The sequence below is a fragment of the Grus americana genome, chromosome 3 (genome assembly GCF_028858705.1).
Source record: "Grus americana isolate bGruAme1 chromosome 3, bGruAme1.mat, whole genome shotgun sequence".
NCBI lineage: Eukaryota > Metazoa > Chordata > Aves > Gruiformes > Gruidae > Grus > Grus americana.
In genome coordinates, this window is record NC_072854.1 from 6,510,930 (window position 1) to 6,534,202 (window position 23,273).

At 40.3% G+C, this 23,273-nt stretch overlaps 1 protein-coding gene across 3 annotated transcripts in view; it reads right to left on the minus strand.

The window, feature by feature from the left end:
* Nucleotides 1–1,616: 1,616 nt before the first annotated feature.
* Nucleotides 1,617–23,273, minus strand: part of CLIC5 (chloride intracellular channel 5) — a 78,921-nt gene continuing 57,264 nt past the window's right edge. For all 3 annotated transcript variants that reach the window (XM_054819221.1, XM_054819219.1, XM_054819222.1), the window contains 2 exons: nt 6,835–7,016; nt 1,617–4,580 (listed from right to left, as the gene is read on the minus strand). In XM_054819221.1, coding sequence (XP_054675196.1) covers nt 4,413–4,580; nt 6,835–7,016 — 350 coding nt within the window. In that variant the 3' untranslated portion in view covers nt 1,617–4,412. The remainder of the gene's footprint in view (nt 4,581–6,834; nt 7,017–23,273) is intronic.

Sequence of the window (23,273 nt, forward strand, 5' to 3'; positions counted from 1 at the left end):
GAAGCAGCGCAGATGAGAAGACACGTTTCTAAAAAATGCTTTTAATGCTGTTTTCTGCAAAAAAATCATTACCTCCTTCAACTTCTCAACAAGTATAAGTCTCACAGCTTTCCTGCCTCCTCTGGAATTACTAGGTCATTGCAGGCATCAAAATTAATGAAAAGATGAAAGATTCAGCAGAAAGGCAAATTCTACTGGAAAAATATTGCTTAATATCAAAAGTAATTCAAGAACAATTAATATATTTAGCAGTATAATAAACGCGAACTTTCTGATGCTTAAAAGAATACACATGAAGGAGGATACAAGACTTTGGGGTTGGTTTTTTTTCTTTAAAACACCAATTAATTTTAAAAAAATAAATGTTTCCATGTACTTCTGGGGCTTTACATCAGTGGGATTTCCACTGCCTAAATTTTTGCAATACCTTGAACTCAGCTAATTAGCCAAATTCAGTCAATGCAGAAAGGGAGCTCTCTTTGCTTCTCACCTTCGCTGCTGGCACAGTAGTGGGAGCAGTGCCGCAAGCCGTGGCCTTTGGATTTCATCCCACATGACAGATGGGTTACGCTAAAACACGCTTCCCCATGTGCCCATCCACGAGCAAGTCTGCTACTTAGCACTGAGGAAACGACAGAATGGTTATGGCTGACTTGGGGGGGACTTTGAGCATGGGTGAGAGAAGAGGAAAGGTGGATTGGGGTTAGAATAAAATAAATACATACTTAAATCGCTGTACGCAATTCAACTGAACTTTCTTGTAGGAAACAAAGACGTCTAGTTTCTCTGTGATATAGACTGTCATTCCTCCATGGCAGTGGCTTTTAAGCTGATGCAAACATAGAAGACCTGTAGCTCTGTATTCCACACTAGTCTAACAGAAAATAAGAGTAGGTAATATATGGGATCCTCTAGCACTCCCATAGCACCGCTAATAGAAGAAAAATCAATATTAGTTCCAATATGAATGGACTGTTGGATTGACTGAACAGGGAGCTTTGAAACAAATATCTAAGAAATGTTTGGATGAAATGGACATCTTTACAGACATTTGGTCTGCATTTCTGAAATGCAGATGATTAAATCCACATTGTTGGCTTCTTCCCCCTCTGCACTATGTCTTTCTTTACATCTTGCAAAAAATTTATGAACAAAGTTATTGTAAATCTGCAATGTCTGTCTTGTCACTTAGATTCTTTTTCAGAAATGCTGCCTTGCCAATGTAGATATGCAATCCTGTATGATTAATATTTATTACTTATAATTCTAAATACAATGGAAGGTCACCAAAAATACCCTGCCTAAAGGAGTCTGGAGCCCTTTAAAATCTCACTGGTGATGGATCCTGAGTCTAGAGAACTGAGCTCAAAAATCTTAGCAAAACACTTTTCTATGTAGGATTTCCAGTATTTCCTTCTTCTGACTATGGCTAAAGCCAAAAAGCACAAAGGTTGAGCAAAAGTTACAGGTCTGAAAACATGAGCTTGGATTTCTAACCCAAACAAAGGTCAAGGAATGCCTGAACCTGTCCATAATCTTAGATCAGCCTATAATAGAGCTATGAGTAAGATGCAAAGTTAGGATGCAGAATGAGACTTGAATTCACACGGAACGGGTGCGGTAGTTGAAAACTGTTTAATTTTCCTCTTATTCTTTCTCATATCCATCAGTACATTATATTGAAATTTTTTGGGAGTGTTGTTAGAAAGATGAAGATATTTAAGATTTTTTTATTATTAATTAAAAGGAAGGTGCCTTGGGGATTTTCAGGTTTTATAATGAAATCCTAAAAAGATTTTAAGAACATGCAAATCATCTTACAAAAAGCTTGTTTTCTTTTTGGTATAAGCGGAACCATTTTTAAACATAATTTTTTTAAAAACAGATGCAATTTGAAGTCACTGAGATCAACTGTGTTTTGGCCCTTTTCTAGCAAAAGTAAGACATATTACAACATTTCAGAACCACATGATTCAGCAAATTGGTGAAGATTCACAGAGACAGAAGAAATCCGGAGAGACCCTGAAACTGGTTCACTTACTCTGCCTGAGATCTGCTGCATGTTTGGACAATCTTCTTTAAGGAGCTAAACATAATAAGCACAGAGCAAGAACCTGCATCTGCCTCTGTGCCTTCATTCAAAGATCCACTGCAACTGTGATTAAGCAAACCCACTAATTGAAGTACAAACCTGGAAAAAGACAACTAAGAAAAATGTAGATTCTGTTGATCGGTATGCTCCTAGCCAAATCATACTGAAAGTTAAAAAGTCCCAGTGACCATTAATTAGATAGAAGACTTTTCATTAGAAATGAATTTGCAGAGCATTGCTAATACTTTTCAAAACAGACAGAGCCATCTTGACCAGCATGCTGAGTGAAAACAAAACGAGAAAGACAGATGGAAAGGACTGAGTCAATTAAAATAAATAAATAAATAATTGCCTTAATTTAAAAAAAAAAAAAATCACAAATAATTCCAATCTCATGAAGAAATGTTTTTAACAAGCCACATGTGCTTGTGCAGACACTTCTAATCTCATTAGATTTTTTCTGGCTGCTACTAGTGTTCTCTGAGCCAGCTGATTTCTCAGCAATATTTTAAAGAGTGCGAGCCTTTGCCCTCCAGTCTAGCCATTGTTAAAATAGCCCATTCTAGGGGAACACTTGGGAGTTCATGGATTTTCTTCTAAGGCTTTGGAAAGTTCAGAACAAATTGACCATTGCATGTGAAACAATAGTCAACCACAAACTATCTTCACAGTCAACAAGTAACATTCTGCTCCCAGCTGGGTTTGTCTGAACAGTGGAATAATCACACCAAAGCAACAGGATGGCTTCAGATTGTCATCAGCATCACACGGCAGAGGCTGGCTTTCGATGCTGTCTCCAGTCTTCCAGCTCTCTGGCTGCAAACGAGCTTGCTGCAAGGTCCCCCTTGGTCACAGCTCACCAGCTTGGGGTTCTCCTCAAATCAGTGCAGCTTTCTGCAGCTCTGATCAGAAGGGGAGCCACATTGGGTTACAGCTCAGCTTTATTTTATCCTTGAAAACAATGATAAATCCCCCCAAACTGAAAATCAAGAGCAATGTGCACTGTTGTACAGTGAGTTTCATGCAAAAGAGCTGTCATTTTGAATTTGCTAAAGTAATGTGCAAATAATCACTAGTATAAAGCAGATTGTCTCAGGCAGAGGCTACAGATAGAACAAAATAATCAGTTTTAGAAAACAATCCTGATTCAGAATCGTATAATCTGGATCGGTAAACCCTGGAGGAGCGGGACTAAGGCATCACACAGGGATTTCTGCTAGCATATTTGCTGAAATATCTGTCTGGAAATGTGCCTGTCTGTTTTATCCTGCCCTCTTTGAGGCTCTCAGAGCAAACTTCTCCTGGGGTGAGATGATGAGTGCTTGAAAGTGACCCATCTGGAGCCCAACGTGAAGAAAGCTCTTCCCCTGCCTGGAATTTGTGTGCAACGACAGCTTTCTCCTGCCTGTCCAAGTTTCCCAAGAGAGTAATTATAAAAGAACTGGCAACCCTACAGTCAAGACGACAATATCCTACGTGGTTTGGTTAGCTGTGCCAATCACCTCTACTCGCGGGAGTCAATATGCTGCCGCCATTATTGCTAACGTCTGCGTGTCTCTACCAACTAGCAGATCCACTGGGCATTTTGGCACTACCCCACTCTTCCAAGGGCGGCCTGCTCAATTGCGCATTCACTCTCCTTCGTTTTAAACATTCAGATCCAACAGCATCATGCAAATTTTATGCAAAGTAGCATCTGCAAGTCTGACATATTCACTCAGGCTTCCCCCTCTTGCGCCAAGTTAAAAATAAATACTCTATAAACTCTTGGGCCTGCTAAGACAGAATATGCATTCAGAGAGTTTTTTAAATATAACTGCTAAGAGCATCTCTTCATTAGGGTCAAACTATTTTTTTTCCCCTCTCTCTCTCTCATATTTTGCTCCTGCCTCAAGGATCTCAATAGCACTGGGGGAAAAAGCGTCTTTGAAATAACCTGCAGAAGAATCAGTTCTATGTGTTCCTAACTCGCTTACTTGAAATTTCAGTTAATATGTGATTTTAAAAATTCCATAGAATACAGGTGGTTATATACCTCCACCATGAAACAAGAAACTAGTAAAGTAGACTTATTTCCAATACTGATTAGAAATAATATTAGCTGAGCTGGATCTTAGGTTCAGATTTCAAAGGGTCTCCAGCCCCCACACTAGAGCTGCCTTCTCTTTTCTCCAGGGAGAAGCAGATTTGTCCCTGACCAATACACTTGAACAGGTGAAGTCATAGAGATGCCAACCAGACAGCATAATGATAAAATATATCTTAAGGCAACAAGGAGAAGAGTCTGTAAAAGCGGATACTGAGCCACCGCTGAGGTCAGTTAGGACTTGCTGAGCCGCTTGGCCACGTCTGCGTAGGCTTGCTCAATTTCTTTGTCTGCCGCACAGGTGTTGGTGAATTCATCCCTGGCATACGCGTTCTTCAGGTACCGCCACAACCCCGTCATCTCCGTCGGGAACTCAAAGTTGCGGTATTTCTTTGCAACGATCTAAACCGAAGATAAAAGAAGGAAAAAAGCATATTGCTAGTGATGTATCTCCAGATTACTTTTTAGAGAGCTTCTTACTCTTTCTTGTCATATAATAAGTAACAAAGGAGAAAAAATATTTGGAGACTCAGAGACTTATAATAGAAAAGTCTGAAAAGTGACTGTTGGCTGTCCCCCATCTTGCAAGGATGCTACTTGGCCTAAGGACACTCTAAATCAATGGCCTGGCTACTGTCACCAAATTATGACTTTTATAGTACCCGAACTTCATTAATTTCACCATATTGGTTTTTGGTGTTTTTTACCAGTCTGAAGTACATCACTTAAAGCTGAGACACCACATAAGAGCTGATTAGCTGAATCAAAAAAAGGAAGATAGATTTTAGAGAAAGGCATTAGTAACAACTAGATACAATGTTTTCATAATAACTATTATATTTAACATATTTTATTTTATATATACTATTTTTAATATGTATAATATATTTTGCCTGGCCAGTGGTGTCAGAGGATGTAACCACCTACAGCTGTTGGAAGGCTGTATCTGTGTTCATGCAAAGGAAAATTTCAGGGTGGTATGGGTACCATGATTGAGAAACCAAGATGATTTAGCAGGCATTAGAAACAGGAGTGTTAGGATAAACTGGGGAGAAAATGGATATTTCAAGACTTTTTAGACTAGGAAATTGTCTATCAAGGGAAATTTTTGATTTCTATAAACACTCAGGCCCTTATTCAGGAAAGTAGTTAAGTGCATACTTAATTTTAAGCACCTGTATAGTCCCGTTGAAGTCAATGGGACTAATCTGTGCTTAAAGCTAGTTGGTTGGTAAGTAGCTTGCTGGATTGGGATATTTCAGTTTTCCTGTAAGAATATACCATATAGAATAATCCTGTGGTGACAGAATGAACTAGCTGATAGGAAGGGATGGATTAGCTGATTTAATGAGTGCTTCCAATCTCTAATTTTTCTGACATTATAAAATTGTTCCTGGGCATAAATTACATACATATGTGCCACAGAGTTCCCCTTTATTTTTAAAGCACATGGTAGAGCTGTTTTCCATCTCAGATTTCTTAGGACAGTCATGTTCTCAGAAATGACTGAGATTTGTTTTTATTACCAGGATCCACTTGGTATATGCAAGTCCAAATCCTGTGCTAAACTGCATTTTACTAAGCATTCTTGCCTTCAATGATGCTTCACACACACATGGGGAAGATAAAACCTGCTGGGCAACTAAAGTCAAGATTTTCACAATTTCCAGCACACATCTTCCATCAAATGAAAAAGTCTTAATAATTTACCCTTTTCTTCCATCCGTAAAATGCTTTTCAGGCAATATCCTATGGCTATGCTTGTCTGAGAAAGATTTTAATTCTCTTTAGACATCTTTCATTTCATCCCAAGGAGACAGGAACCAGTAAGGGGCCACACATTCATTTCACATTGTCTGAATCCAACGTCACCAATGAAAATGAGCCAAAAAAAGAGCTAGACCTGTGAGGATATTATCACATTTCTTACCTGGTGACTTATGCACTTTTTTTTCCTATTTTTTTTCTATTTTTTTGCATGTGTGCAGTCAGCTTCCAGGCTCAGTTTATGTTTTGGCTCATGGAGCCAAATTAGTTACATGACTTGGCCTTAATTCCTAGCTTTCTTGCTGCCAAGGTCTGCCAGGTACTTGCTTTATTCTAAAGAAACATGTAATCTGATAAATTAAATAAATGCAACATTTAGAAGTCAAGATGATGTACACCATTTGCACTATACCAGCCACCATTGTACATCTTAAATCCTGGACCTCAGCAGTGACTTTGATTTGCTGACCTCTCTGTGTGAAATACCAGCTGGAACAAATATTCCCCCAAAAGATGAACTGCTGCTCTTAAGTTACAAATGGGTGGGAACCGACTACATTTTTGACACCTCTCTTTTTAGAATAATGGGAAATAATTAATATGAAATATGCTGTTACTTGCAGTAGGGTAAAAATAGAGACCGGATACCTAGATAGTAATATTGGCTTTGCCGCTAATTAGTGATGGGACAGTTTCCCCATGTACAACATACAAAATTGCTTGTTAACCTATAGGAAATACTGAGGAGCAAAAGTGTGTTTGAGACTCTGCTCTTCTGGGACTTAAGATGCCTCTGCTGAAATACATGTTGGATTTAGGCCACGGCTGTCGGAGCAGGGCACTTCATTGTCAAAAAAGGCTTCTGTGACATTCACATGACATCTTTTACCTTGACAACATGGAGTTTGGGCAGAAGGTTGCAGTCAGCAAGAGTCAGGTCATCTCCATCCAGAAACTTGCGTTTAGACACTTTCTCTTCTTCAGTGCTGTTTGCATCAATCTCCTCTGGCAGAGGGGTTCTCAGGTAGTCATCCAGCTTCTTCAGAGCCTTCACCAAGCCTCTTTCAAGGGCTTTGCCAAAAAAGCAGTGAATAAGTGAGTAGGGCACACTAAGAATTATTTAGAAACACTCATTGTCAATGGCTATGGTAGTATCTAGAAAAAAAGCCAAGAACCATTTCTTTGTTGTTAATTTGTGCTCCCGAACCTACACAATCCAATGACAAAGTACAATGGGAAAAGGGGACACAGGAAACTGTTGTGCCATGTCTTCTCCTGACTAGCAAAAAAAAAAAAAAAAAAAAGTCTATACACTGCTACATTATTTTTCTAAGCAACCAGGTAGGACTGTAATGAAGAGGAATTTTCCAGCATTACTTCAGCTCTAAAAAGTTGTACTTTTACTACTTTTAGACCCCCATCAGAGTAATTAAAGGCAATAACAATAATTCCAGAGATGCTAACCAGAGCTCTACAGAGCTGGAAGATACACTACAACTGACATGAAAGTAATATAACAATAATTAAATACAATGCTACACAAAAGAGATGAGATAGCCACTGTTAAGATTCCCCTCAACTTAGGTGCAAATTCTCCTTTTGATAACGTCTCAAATCAGGTATCGTAATCAAGAAGAGACTTTGGACCTCTCACTTCAATTACTAAAGACCATGTCCCACACTGTTGCTGGCTCCAACAAATTCCAGACTTAAAATGCCACTTAGACATAATGTAGAGTGTCATTTTTTTAATTAAAAATATGAACCCAGGTGCAGAATTTATGTTCTTATGCTTTACCAGAAGGATAATAGATAAACTTGATTGTAGTAATGCACTTAGAGAAAGCTGAATGACTGCACAGGTTTGCATGTTATTTAAACTGCAGTCCGGGGCAAAAAGGGTCTTTTGCATCTCTGTTTCAAGGGTGACAAGCACGATGGGATCCTGGCCCCTGACAAGCGCCCCAAAGTGCTAAAGCAATATAAATAAGAAACAGCAAGAATTTACAATGTGAAAAAATAACAACATGACTCATGGGCTTAGGGCCAGAATTTCAGCTGGTGAAAATTACCTGCAGTGATTTATACCTGCTGCAGATCTGGCCCGGAGTCAGCATTTAAGGCCTAATCCTGTAAAATCTTATATCTCTGAGTAACTTACTGCCATTTAACTTAGGGGAGACTACTCAATGCGTCAAGTTACTTAGTTGGTGTAGCACTACAAGGCCTATGGAGATAAATATATTTGCAGAGCACAACGCAAGCTTCAAAGGGCTGCGGCGATCGCCCTGCGTGGAGCAGCTTGCTGGCACAGGTAGCTCCGCTGGCTCTGCTGTCAGCCGCCCCGTGTTTTTGGCATGGAGAGAAAGGCGGCGCATACAGGGCCATTGAGAGAGCGGGAGCTGAACACCACAGAACATGATTTCTCTGCTGCCCTAACATCCATTAAACCTTGTGCCAGCGGTGGAAGTCAGATTAAGCTGCCTGATGTCTTGCTCCCACTGAAGCCTCTTGGCCGAGCACCAGGGAACCATACCAGCTCTTTTGTGGCTGACTCTTAGGCACAGTGGCAAATCCTGGCTTAATTGATTGACTAGAAAAATGACTGCGATCCAACTGAAAACACCCCAACAAACATAGCAGGGAGAGAAAGAATTTTATTTCTGAAAGCAGAGCATCTAAAGCGACTGAAGTGCTGCCATCCATAAAACAAAAGTGTTGCCATCCCTTATTTAATCAAATTGAATTTTGACACTGACATTCTGCTGTCAGATGCTGGCAGTGGTGTCTTTAATCGCCTGCAGCTGTGCTTCGCCGCACAACTTCTACTGAAGGGTAATAACTGCACAGCATGTAATATACCCCCATGTGGCAACACTCAAAAGATTTAGCAATCTCTATTTGGTTTGACCCATAACACCTGTTGAATAGATAGTTCTCCTTCTCTTGGTCAGCCTCAGACTATGTCCTCTTACAATGAATTCATTTAGAGACAATGGAATCGAATTACTGTGATTTAATTGAATTTTACACATTCAGATTTTAGATAACTGGCTTAACGCTGAGCATTTTCCAGTATGCCCTTCACCAATAACATCGTTGGTTCTCTGAGTCATCTGTGCAATATTTCCAGTATCAGTACTACAGTAGATGCTTCGTGCTAGCTCATGGGGTGTGTTAGGTGTGTGTACGAAGACAGGAGCATCAGGTGATATGTGTTTATGTAACTTTTCTGGAACTTATTAGAGTTGGGGCTTTTTTTTTGTGCTCTTATTGATATATCAAAGTGCGTCATGGCTGTCTCAAAAACAATGCCTGGAGTGAAGCCTATTTGTGACAGTGGGAAAAACATCTATCTGAATTCATACTTGGTGCTTGCGTACAACAGCTTTAGGCCAGAAATAAGCATATGTTCAGGGTTCAACGCATCTGTGACCTAATTCACAGGCTCTGCTGGAACCCACAGGATCCTGAGTTCTCCCAGTGAATTCACCACATGGTCAGGACCATCTCATATCCTGATAGTCAAGAACTGGACCACTACTTGTGACTCCAATGACCCTGTTTAAGTAATCGAAACTCTTCTAATCCTAGTAAAACTCTCAGAACAGCCATGAAAATGGAAGAGTAGTGAACAAGGGAGAACTGTCTTTCTTCCAACTGAATAGTGACAGAATTTCAAAAAGCTAAGAGAATTAAGATCCTAAAATTGCCATTTCAAATGGAGTTTAGGTGCACAGGGTCAGATTTTTAAAACCTGTCAATGGTTTTCAAGGGGTTTTTTTAAATCCATATGCAAATATTCATGTTGAAAATCCTAATTTCTAAGTGCCCTGTAACATTCAGTTTTAACTATGCAATAGGAAGTCTTAGGTTCCTTGAGAATGTGCTCAGAGAAATCTCCACTCAAAGTAGGAGGATATGTAAAAGAATCTCAAAAATACTGAAGCAAGAGGCTTCTAAGCCCCCCACATCAGAGAAAGACAAGTGTCTAATGCTGGTATAGGTGGGAGAACCCACCTTATGTTTGAATTCACCAGTGACCTCACAGAAGAGAGAGGTATCAAAAGCAGGTCAGATCAGATTTTTTCCTTCTCACAAAACTTTTTGGGGAAGTGCAGTGATTTTACCAGTGGTACAAGGAGAGCATTTTCCTGGAAAGTGGAAGACTGAGTTTCAAATGCCTTTTCAACGTGATGTCAGCCCAGATCTGCCAGATGAGACCCCACTTGTGGAATATCAGGTAATCTGTACAGCTCTCCTGTTGAACTGTTTCACTTTTGATAAATAACTCATCATTCAGTGGATCACAACTGAAGACTGACACCACATGTAAAAGTCAGGAAAATTCTCTCTCTCATTTTCTCTCTTATCTGATCAATATGTAAGCAGAGACCAAGAAATAACCTCCTCAGAAGCTGTAGCTTCTGAAAGTTTTGGGACTCTTGCTGCAGAAAAAGTTGTCATATTTCATATTACTGAGTAAACCCAGCAGAAGAAAGAAAGATTTCATTTTAAACCTCTCATACTGTGACTATTTTGGGAAAATCTGGACATCTCTACATGTTGTCTCCACTGAGAACATAGGGGACAGCAGGCACTCACCAGGGCAGGGTTCTGGTGAATACCAGTCACAGCACTAGACTGAATAAAGACATTTTAAAAGATGTGACTAACTAAAAAGTGACTAATTCGCCATTGGTGAACCTGCTACCCACAATGAATTTCAGAAATGGCCAAGCAGCAAATTCCCTTGGCAACTTATCCTCTTAGTAACATCATTAAATAACTAAATAGGTCTGCTGATAACAGCTGAGGTTCCATTGCAAGTCAATCAGTGGGATTAATCTTCCCTGAAGGGAGTAAATTAAATTAAAAAGTTTGAGTTAAACACCCTGATCTTCCTCTGTAGTCTCTTCTATACTTGGTTTAGGTGACTCCTAAATCAGCTGTGTGGAGAACTTCTCCTGAAGCATCTAATCTCAGCCTCGCATGGTCTTGGGAATGTCAGTGTGGAGGATTCAGTATTACGAGACCAAGAGGAACTATGTCTGAGAATGTGGCTCAGTTCTGCTTTTGAAATTTCTACCTCCAATTGCTTCCCCACCCTGCAGACTTTCAGTATGAACTTAGAGACCCCAAACATGACCAGCTCTGCAAGAGGAGCCCTGTCATCAGATTATTCTTGCAACAACTGCAATGTCTGCCCTTTTACTCCGCTCTCATGAGACCCCACCTGCAGAGCATCCAGCTCTGGGGGCCCCAGTACAAGACAGACATGGAGCTGTTGGAGAGAGTTCAGAGGAGGCCACGAAGATGATCAGAGGGCTGGAGCACCTCTCCTATGAGGACAGGCTGAGAGAGTTGGGGTTGTTCAGCCTGGAGAAGAGAAGGCTCGGGAGGACCTTAAAGCAGACTTCCAGTACCTGAAGGGGCTACAGGAAAGCTGGAGAGGGACTGTTTACAAGGGCATGGAGTGATAGGACAAGGGGGAATGGCCTTAAGCTGAAGGAAGGGAGATACAGATTGGACATAAGGAAGAAATTCTTCACTGTGAGGGTGGTGAGGCCCTGGCACAGGTTGCCCAGAGAAGCTGTGGCTGCCCCTGGCTCCCTGGAAGTGTTCAAGGCCAGGTTGGATGGGGCTTTGGGCAACCTGGTCTAGTGGAGGGTGTCCCTGCCCATGGCAGGGGGTTGGAACTAGATGGTCTTTGAGGTCCCTTCCAACCCAAACCATTCTATGTTTCTATGAACTCCTGGAAATCATCTTTCTGGACAGTGAAATCCGAGCGCAAAGCACCAGCATTGTACTGCCTCCACAGTGATGTATTTAATATAACTTCAAATTCCAAGAAGTTCTACCTGCACATATACAGAATCCATGGCGGAACTATCTCCCTCACCCTTCACTACTCCACTCTGGGCTACTTATGCAGCCAAAGGCAACATGCAGCAATCGCAGTCCTGCCGTGCCATCCGCCCAGTAGTAAACAACGATATTAGTAAAAAAAAGCTCACAAGCTCTTTGTGATTTTCCTTCTTCCTTCAAAACTATGCTTTTATACAACTTTACTCAAGAATTCTGAGTTAGAAGCCAGAAAAATAGCACTTTCCAACCTCAAAGCAACCACAGAACACTTAATGAATATATTACCATCTGTCAAATGCACAGGGTGAGGTTCAATTTAGCTGATGATACCTAATTCACAATGACGCTCTGTTTTCAGCAAAAGGTTACTTGATGTTGAACAATGAGATTAACAAATCCTGACACGCACAGAAATACAAATAATGTAACAAAAGTTAATAATTGGCAAAATTGTGCTCTCGGTTACACCGACATAAAAGAGGAGTAACTCCGCATTGTCAACAAGCTTTTCCATGTTTACTCCAGTTCAACCAAGAACAGACTTTGGCTCTGTTACTCAACTTTTCAAGCAAAAACTTCCTTAAACTATTAGCCTGTGCAACTATTTCCAGGGGACAAAGAGAAATCCTTGTGTCTTGAAGTACTTATACCCAAACTGAACAAAACATTGGAAAATGTAATGCATGGAGCAGTCCTGCAAGTCAAGGGGAGGGCTAGATGACAAAGATTCATTACTAGGTACTCAGGGTGAAATTTTGGCCATATCAAAGCCTGTGGAAGTTTTGCTGTTGACTTCAGTGGGGTTAGGATTTCTCCAGCAGCTTTTAAAGCCAAAAGAGACTATTACAATCAGTTAGTCTGACCTCCTAAATAATACCGGCCATAAAACTTCCAGCGTCATCGGTCATTTCCATCTCTATTTTCTGTGGGTCAAATAAGGCTGAAGCAAAATGGAAAGTAACTAGAAAGTAGTAAAAGAAAAATGGTTCGGAAAAAGTAGAACTGATTCAGACTGCCCACACCCACGGCATTTGCAGAGGTCAGACAAGGACTCTTCTTCCCCTTCCTTGAACTCCAAATATTTCCTTCCTTGTTTAATGCTGGGATGAGGAGAAATAGCAAAGCAGACAAAGCACATAAACGCCAATCTCTGTGGCCTGAAGGAGCCACTGGAAGGCAAATCATTCCATCCTAAAATAGTAGCCTAGGAAAAGCTGAATTACCATCAGAGAAGCCTCTCTCTTTTTCTTGAGAATGGGCAGACTGACTACCTAAATTTAAAATAGCTAAAATTAGGTGAGATGACTCCTATTTTATGTGTCTGAGTGGAATCTTTTGCAGGAGGAGGATTTTACTTGATAGTTATTATGGGAAGAGCTGCAAAGCACAGGGAGCACAATAAGAGCAATAAGAACAATTGATTCTTTAGCCAAATTGAACATAAAAACTATTTGATTAACATTAAAAGAGAACAAAACTAGTTCAATTTTTTTAAACAAACTTAAAGCAAGATAACATGAGATTTCCAAACAAACACGAAAGCAAAAAGAAAGCCGTGTTTTGGGATGGTTGGTTAAGTCAGTCATACCTAGATATTCAATCATTTTCACATCACTTTTAAAATGTTGGTAATCTTCAAAATTAACATGCCATTTTCAAATTAAAAAGAGAATAACCTTTTGTTTCAAAAAGTTTAAGAGAAAATGCTCCTACTTTTCAAAACACGTCATTGTTCACCGAATTCAACCCACATTTGCCAATAATTCAGGTTACTCCCACCACCCATGGCATTTTTTGTCAAATAAACATTTTGTCACAAAATATTTTCTCCAAGCCAAAGTAAGATATATGTGGCCCTTTTCGTAAGTGAATACCACTGAAAGCACAGTAACAACAAGGTTGCAAAGTTATCGAATCCCAGCAACATAATGGCTTTCGTAGCCATCATCTGAAACCACCTGAGACTGACCTCGGCAGAACTGCAAGTTTCTTAATTGTCAAGCCCAGGCAAGTTCAACAAACAATGATCCATGTACAAAAATGAACAACGAATCCTGCCGCTACCCTGGATCACTGATTGATGCTTTTCCTTTTTACTGCTTTCTTCCACTGCCCTCCAGTAAGATTTATCCTGTAACACACGCAAATGAACTTGGTGAAATACGCAATGAGGGAAAAGGGGGAACAGTACATAAATATTCACTGTCTCACACAAACAATCTGAGATTTATTTTTCCTTTAAAAAAACAAACCACCTTTCCTGATCACTTCCAGATTCACAGAGTTTGATATTATATGAGACCCAATACTGTTCTCTGGTAGGAGAGGGAAACCAGCTAAGAAACAGCAATTTAAGGTAAGAAAATAATATCATTCTACTAGTCTGACAGTCTGATTAAAGACCGAGGATTCATATTTTTACTCTCTGTTTTCTCCGTCCTGCTCATTTTGTTCAGGCAGGCTCAACAGAATATTGTAACTTTAATCTGTATAGATTAATCCTTCTCACATGGAGGAGCTGTGACTGCAATATGTGCGCCACTGTATTACATATTGAACAGTTTATCTTCCCCCCCTCCTATGATTTCAATATAACCCTCGAGATTTGAGTGCTGCCTTGATTTTTTTTCTGTTTAGCCATTTAAAAGTCAGGTGTCTTGTCTAAGCTGGTTATGTAGGTTCCCTCTCTGCTCAGAGGTACTAAACATCTCCAGAGGGCAATTCCTTCCAACTGCCTGAGACACTTGATTTAAACTTGGTGTGACTCATGCCACACATGCCCTTCTCACTGCATGAATTACAGACAGAGCCTAAAGGACTAGCTCAGACTAGACACCTAACTTACAGGGAGGTGAAGTTAGGCGAGATGAATCCTACCTTTTGAATATAATTTCACAGTTCACCTATGTGATGTAGGATAATACCTCCTTTTTTTTTTCTTTTTTTTTTAAAAAAGTTACTTAAATATTAGGGCTTACTCCCCAAAGGGCAAGTAGATTGCCAATTTGAGCATTGCAACATCCTTTCCAGGCATGTTTCTGCCTTGTAAAATCCCCAGCTCTGAGCAGCGTGTGTATTGAGAGGCAAAATGAGTGGGCAGTCACTGAGAGCCATTGGAAATGCAGAGAAGTATGGAGGTTGTATGCTCCCATGCATCCAGGGCATTTGGATGCCTAACTTGGTGCCAAAGGGAGTTTCTGGGATGAGTCACTTCTCCTATTAAAGACGTTCAACTGTAGATAAATAATTCGATATTCACTGGAACAGAGACTTGAGCATGTTCCCACAATGAAGGTAAATGCCTGTACAACCATGCTGAAAAGTTGTGATCTGTCTGTTTATACTCACTTAATGAATCAACAAGTTGTGTACACGGAAGAGAAATAGATTAGTGTCTCTTATTCCTCAACTCTACTTTCCTGGTTAGGGGTTTCTTAGGGGTTCATTTTCATCCTCCAGATCAGTCAGAGGACAAGTTCTCCCAGCTTTAGATCCATATTTTAAGACAATTCAAACTGCCCTTTAGAAATGGATCTCTGTGCCTCTCCATTGATGACAAAAGAAGCCAGGATTATTGAACAACTAAGTATAACTTTTAGCCAGACTTAAGTGAGATGATCTCTCCCTTATCATCCTTCTTCCTCCCCCCACCACATCTACAAACCTTTGATGATGTGGACTGATTGATTAGATCTTCATCCCAAAAGTCTGGGATATTTTGACAGACCTGTCTCAAGAGAGACTGAGACCTTGATTCCCCAGGTACCCTTTCCTAAGACAGAGCACAATGACCCAAGGGTTTAGGATTTAGGAGACCTGATTCTCTTCTTCTCACGCTTTTCTACATGACCTCGTATAAATGATTTAAATTCTCTGCCTTCCGACTTCCTATATACAAAATAAGGATAATAGCACTTTTCAGTCACAAACTTTACATTGGTAAAAGCAGTAATGCACCAGCCATGGACTTATGTTTCAGGTTAGAGGAGGACAAATAGTAAATACAACAAAAAAGAAGAGGCATCTTCCTATTTCTGTGATACCATCTGTCCTACTCCCAAATTAAACCTAGTGAAACAGGTGAATCAATAATGTCTTTAAAAAGAAAATTAAACACATATTTTTCAAGCATCTAGAAAGTTTGGTTTGACTTGTTTCTAGTTCTAGACTGAAAACTCGGGTTTCTTTCTTCCCTTTTCTTATTTGGTTTTACAATGGAGGAAAGAAATAAATGTAATACTTGTAATGTTATCATGAAGAATGCAACTGGAACACCTTCAAATGTGGGTTTTTTTTTTAAGAAGAAACCCCGGGTGTTTAAATGACACCAAAAGAAGGGTTCATTTCCAAGTCTCTTAGGAGTCCAAGCGACCCTGAGGGCAGGAAGCAAGTGACTGTAAAACTACTGGCCTGCAAGTGCCCCTGGAAGAACAGTACCTAACTTGCATTTCACAAATCATCGTAACTCTGTAGCAGCACGTAAGTGACAAGCATCATTTCTAGAGCATGTCCCTGAGGGCCTAATCCTGACCTCTGCGATGCTAGTCTTGTGCAGGTGTCCCTAAACCAACTGCAGACAAGCAGCAGCTGATTTGCATCAGAAACCTGAAAAAAACCCAAACCATCAGGCCCTGCAGATTATAAAACCACATATTTATAGGATGAGATTATCATTCTGGTATCTTGATTTTTAAGATGCTGTGTGTTTACTCAGAGTGTAAAGTTTTGCTTTACTACCAAAGAACAAACAAGATGATTCTGTGACTAACAAAGAAAAACTGACTACGTGTTTCTGCATTAAAATAAGAGTAAAGTTAGCTCCTGGTAGAGAGTGCGGCTGGGCTTTAGTGGCAGTGCTGTGGGGACCCCTTGTGTTCTAATATTTAAGCAGAGAACATTGCTCCTCCACAGGCTGTTGGCGCTTGCATCTTTAACATCAACTTCTTTCAGTCCCTGGCGTGTAGGGGAATAAAGTCTGCTTTTGTTTACACCAGGATAATCCCAATTGCACGCCACTGATTTCAGCTAGTTATTGCACTCCAGCAGTGGTGGAATGAAGACACGGGAGAGGGAAACACAGCAATGCCTAGCTAGCAGCACCTGAGGATGAAGTTTTAAAGCTGATTCAGTTCCCTTAGTTCACTTAGCAAATCTCAATTAGTTTTATTTTAATGTTTCTAGCATTTTCTGTCCTTTGTGTTCAAAAATTGTTACTCAGATATTAAAAAAAAAAACATGAGATGATGAGATTTACAAATGACTCACATCTTAATTCTTTTCCATTGTTTCTCTGCTTTTGAGATTTTTTGTTTCAAGCTCCATGAAATTACTTAGGGACCATTGTGATTATGCCTCAACTTAACCTCTCTGAAAGAAGCAGAATCAAATAAAGTTATAATTATGCCTGGATGTATGAAAAATTTTCAAGTAGTAGTAGGGAGATCATATTCCCTCTGTTGCAACTGTACTGTTGCAACAAGTATTAAGAACATTTTTCACAGTTCTGGTGTCCCCAGTTAAAAAAGGCTTTGAAAATTTGTGCAAGAAAGAGGTCAAAGGAGAACAATAATACGGTGCTCAAGGACTGGAAACGAGCCTCAAAATGTTAGGTTTGAAGAGTTTATTTGTTCAGCTTATCGGCGAGAAGGCCGAGAGGCCAACGTGCACAGATGCTCACTCATGCACAAAACATCTGGGAAGTGTGAAAGAGTTCTTCAGCCTTGCTCACAAAGATGTGAAAAGGTCTAATGGTTGGAAGTTGGACAAATTCACTCTCCACATTGCCAAACCAATGTTTAAGGAACAAACAAGGAGGGAGGGGAGGTGGACTTACTTCTTGGGGTGTTTATAATGCAACTAAGAAAAGGCAGGTTTAAATCCAGTTCTGGCAGAAATAGGAGAAACCGGGCTGGAGGGGGATAGACTCGCATGAGCAGGTCATGGCACTTTAAAATCCCCAATATCATCTTTTAGGTCTTGGAACAACGACCGAGGTTGTATATGACTATGACCATACCATCCTTAATGTCACAGGGAATTTACTACTAATGACTACTAGTCATTAAGACAATGACTATAATTAAATCTCATGTTTCAAGACTTCAGATGCTTGCAAAGATCACAGTATCTTTTCTCCCAGTATGCAATTAATCAGATATGTTGTGGGGCTTATCCATGGCCGGAAGGTCATTCTCTGCTAGAGATGGGAATGGTTGGACCAATACCTTGGAGTGGTGCAGAAAGTCTTGCTGAGTAGATGCCTTCCTCACAAGTTCAAAGTCATCCTGATTCCAGGTTAAGGTCCAGGAAATATTTGTTTTTCAGCTTTGACTGGCCAAATCACCAGGGATTCACTTCTCTCTGCAGTGCATAATATGGACCAGCTATTGCCATCAGCCAGGTGCCTATCATCCAGTAAATTCCCAACCCCACGTAGAGGCGTAACATGCATCAAAGACCCTTCAGTTTCTCCTACTCTCTGTTCTGATGCAAAACAAATTGTACTCTAAAGGATGAAATACTAACACGTTTGCTCAATGGGCAAAACTGACTGGGATGTGATTTGCAGGAGATCACAGTAAATAACCCAAAGTTACTTCTAGCCTGAAACTCCGTGAAATTCTGATTTTTTTTTCTGCAATCAGAAGAATCAGGATACTTAGAAAATAATTATGTCTCCAGCTCCCATTTAGTCACCTTATTCCCAGCACTGTTTTGACGCTAAAGGTCAACTATTTAAGATCTGATCTAATAAAGAAAATTAGCAACACTGAATTTCAGTTAGGTCTCATTCTCCTCTTCCCTGTTATTTTATGAAGAACATTTGCATGCATAAAACAAAAAAAAATCTGTTTTGGGAAAAACAGATTCTGGGCCAATCCTTCTCCCTTTGAAGTCACCAACAGTTTTGCAAACTGACTTCCAGGAGCCAGTCACTGGGTTCTCTATCATGTGATAGCTTGCTCTACAATTGCTAAATATAAGCCTGTGAACAATGCTCTCAGGACAATAAGAAAAGCTGGGTGCTTAAATCTGGACATTTGCTCATATAAGATTTGGACACTTTACTGAGTAAGACCGTAACTTCATCTAAGTCCTTGCTGTGGGGAACATACTTCAGATGCACCAAGTACATTGCAACGAAGGGAGTTACCCACCAGTGCGAAACCATAGAGCAATGAAGTTAAAACTCAATTCTAAATAATAATGTAATTTAGGCCTCCCATTCCAGCAGCGAGGCACTTAATTCCTCCCAGGACTGCTGCCGCCAGATTGCTCTAATCCACTTCCAGCTGTGCTACTGCTCCTGTGTGCGAGCATGGGAGCTGGGCTGGGAAGCAGAACAAAGCATCCCAGTAAAGCCAGCAGCACTTGGAGGAATATTCAAACACACAGGGGAAATAATTCCCTCTTAAAGAAGAGCGTCTGCCAACTACTGTTCCCGTTGCAAGTATTTTAGTCTAGGCCTGGCCTGTGCGTATAGGCTCTGATTCAGCAAAGGCTTGAGAACGTGCCTTAATTTGAGCATATCATTAACCTCGTTGACTTCAGTACATATTGTCAACTGGTTTTTAGCATTTTGCATATTCTGTGTCTTGAACTTATACAAATATATATTCTTTCATTTTTTTTCTCTCCCTCTCTGTGTTATGCTATGGTTTCAAAGCTACGTCAGCACAGATGTGTCAGAAAACCATCTCTGCTAGTACATTAATTGTGATTATTTATTGTTCCCAGAATGGCTGCATCTAAGTGTGCTGATCAGGCATACCAAGTCCCTGCCTTGAAGGGCTTGCAGTCTGATCACATCTGGACTTACACAGAGGTTTAGTTTTATATTGTTTTCAAAGAGTATTTTTTCACATTTCCATCAGGACATATTCATATCTTAACTAGTGAGGCCTTAGAAGAAGGAAAAAACCAAAATGATAGCAAAGTTCAGAAACATTCCCCAGTAAGGTACACATTTCTGAGGTTAAGATGATGGTTTGTTATCATTTTAGGGAACTGAAAACTTCTTCCTTCCAATGACATAAAATTTCAGTTCTTAGTTTTGGCAGGTCAAAAGATATTGGTCCTTAAAGCTGTCACTGGTACCAGACAGAATATTGATGGCTCTGGGCCTCCGGCCAGCGTGATTTTGAGGAGAACTTTCAAAAAGTTATTTCTCAAACTTATTTTGCAAACTGCTGTTTCTGAGCATTTTAGAATCAGTCTTTGATTACCGGGGAGAAAGCAGATAAAGCAATTTAGCACAGATGATAAATGCAACTTGCAGCACTACTTAACAAGTTAGCACACAGCTATCAGCACTGGTTTAGCGGTCTTTATATGTGTGTTTTTATAAAGAGACAGAGTGGAGAACTGTTTTATTAACGTATCATGAGTGAGTTATATGGGTCATCCCAAATGAATGGCAATAAAAGCTTTATATCACACTCACCAACATGTATTTGGTACTTTATGTGCCACAAATGTTGCAGAAAAGCTATTTTACATATGTTTTAAAGACTGGTTATTTTTTATATTAGGGCTGGTTTTGTAAAGCTGCCAGGCACTTCAGCTACCGCGAGCCCAACAGTACTCAGCTCAGAGGGAGCCATAAAAACTTGTTTAAAATGTTCTGAAATGGCTTTTTTGTGCTTCAAATTGCAAAAGTTAAAGAGCTGTCATCCTGATATGTTCCATCACAAAGCAAGTCTTTTTTTTTTTTTTTTTAAACAAATTTAAAAGCTATTTCTAGTCCTTCCTTGTTGCATGACAGAGAAAACTTAATATCGTCGCAGCACAGGACAAATCGTGCCTCATGCTGGGCCTCGGACAGGTGTGGGGTTTTGTAGTGGAAAAGGGAAATTCTGCAGCTAAAGAGGAAGAAGGAAAAATTTTAATGGCAAGCTGATACACAGACATACACCCACTAACATAAATATGTATACACACCCCCATATATTTATATGGCACCTTGAAAATCTGTGCAGAAAGCGTAAAGCATTAATTAGAGCCTGATCCAAGATCCCTGTCACGGGAAACTCCCTATCGATACAAGGGCGTTCAAACAGCTTTTTAACTTGCTCCGTTAAAGTCAAGCGGAGCTGACCCGCAGCATCAGGACGCTCCCACCCTGGCTACGTAGCTCAGCTCGGGTGCCACGGAGGGTCTGCACCACAGAGCTGCTGTTACTGTAAATATTCCATGTAGGGGTTTGGAGCAAACTGATTTTCCGCGTATTTCAGGAGATACTCAACGGCTTCTAGAAAGGATCAGAGCACACCATCCAGCTTCCGCACGTACCTACACTATGGGTCTGATTCTCTTCTCAGCAGGAGTAACTCCACAGTGTAAAACTGATGTAGGCCAGTTTTAATTCCAGCCCTGTATGTGTGCGTGCATATCTGCTGTATACATACGTACACAGCACACGAAGAGAGACATTTCCCACCTCACGCACTTAACCACAAAGTGTGATGTAGCTACTGAAAGAGGTGGACGGCATTTAATCACATGTAAGTTAATAATTTAAATGTGCTTTTATTTTTGGCCTCTTGATGTAAATCCAAACCAGACAAGCGGAGTCCTCTGGTCAGACGGCTGGAAATTCCTCTGCATGAAATCATGTTGGTGGTCTCCCGGCTCAGCGCATTCTGAAGAGCCGTACAGTGAAATATCCTTCCGTACCACTAATGAATGCGCCCACCCACACTGGAGCTGGTGCCCCCTAAGAACTCAATTCAAGAACAACTTTTTAAACTCATAAATGAAATCAAAGGGCTCATTCTATGAGCCAAAGAGCTTATAATTTTAGGCAGGACAGTTAATGGGTGGTTACTATAGGTTGTCCCCTTGGTTTGCAGTATAGAGTCTCACAAGAAAAACTAATAAGCAGGATACCAAATACGTACACAGCATTCCAATTAATTAAATTTTATCCTCCAACAATGAATACATAAACTGTTGCTACGCTGGTTACTGTACAGAGTTTGAGTGACTTGCTCAGCATCAACCAAAGGAACCAAAAGTAAACTCACAAGATCTTGGTTTACTTTCCTATGCTCCGACAAGACCCCCTTCTAGATATTAAACAATCGCTAAGCAACCAAAAACTCTCATAGTGACCATGAAAACTTGAGCAAGAGCATCCAGGAAATAATTTTAAGACTACCGCCACTGAACTCTCCCAAGGACTCCTGTTCTGGTGTGAATGAGCACTTGTCATGGCAAGTACGAGCGGTGAGGCCTGGTGGCAACGGCCGGAGGCCTGAATAACCCAGTCGTGCTATCAAAGCGAGACGCGCATCTAATCCCGCGATGAGGACATGACTCCTTCAGAAAGGCCCGTTATAAAATTATCGAGTGACACGGGGGGTGGAAGGAATCAAGCCCGTTGTAATTGAACTGACTTGAAATAATAAATGCACACACTTTCTTTAAACACAGCTTGCCACATCCTGAGGATCTGGAATCAATTCCTTCCCTTTCAAGAAGCTTAAAAGTGGTGGGACTTTGATATGGCATAAGCATGTTTGCTTCTGGGCTTACAGCCCTCGCCAGCCCGTTCCAAACCTTTCAACGTTTTTATATTATAAGACAGAAAAGTTAGGAAAACAAAGATGGAAAAAAAGAATCAGAAATTCAGGGAACTATTAAATCAGGGCAGTCTAGCTGCCAAATGCCTTTGGTAAGTAAATGAATCACAATCAATAACACATTGCCATACAGACTTAAAGAAGAAGGTTATCACCTGCTTCTGCGCCAGGCATAAAACATAACGGTGTGTGGCTAATGAAGTATTGAATGAATCCAGAAAAAAAGTACTATTTTTCTCTGTAATGTTAAAGCATTTTACTTCAAAGTAATTTTAACTCATCCAGAAAAAACATTATTTTTTCCATGAAAATTTTGTCAAAATCAATAGGTTACTATGAAACACTTCTCTTTTGACAATGGTGCATTTGTAGGAGGAAACTGTCTTGATAGAAGGAAACCTACTTTGTTAAGGGGATGTTTCAGCCCCGATTGTAAAGCTGCTTGCTTTATATATTCACATATTTGCCAGCAGAGGGTATCACAATCTTAGAAACAAACAGCCATATGTATCATTGTGTCTATTCATTTACATGCAAGAATTCAGACACACGGTAAACCAGGAAATTACAAATCTTGTTTTCTTCAGTAACTTTTCCACTATCAGAAAAAAATAACTGTTTAGCTATTTAAAGGCTACAGATTCTGTTATCAGTGCCTTCCATCCACCTCTCTCAGGATAGGAAATGTTGCAATGATACAGCCAAGTGATGGCATCACTTGAAGCCTGAAATTGTTGCATGACCCTGGCTGTAAACCCTCCCAGAAGGAACTCCAGCTTGGGTTTATCTTTGGTGTGCATTAGGTTCTCATTAATTCTCATATCCAGTATCCTCATACTGCATAAATCTCATTAATTATCCCAACCACTTCACGCCA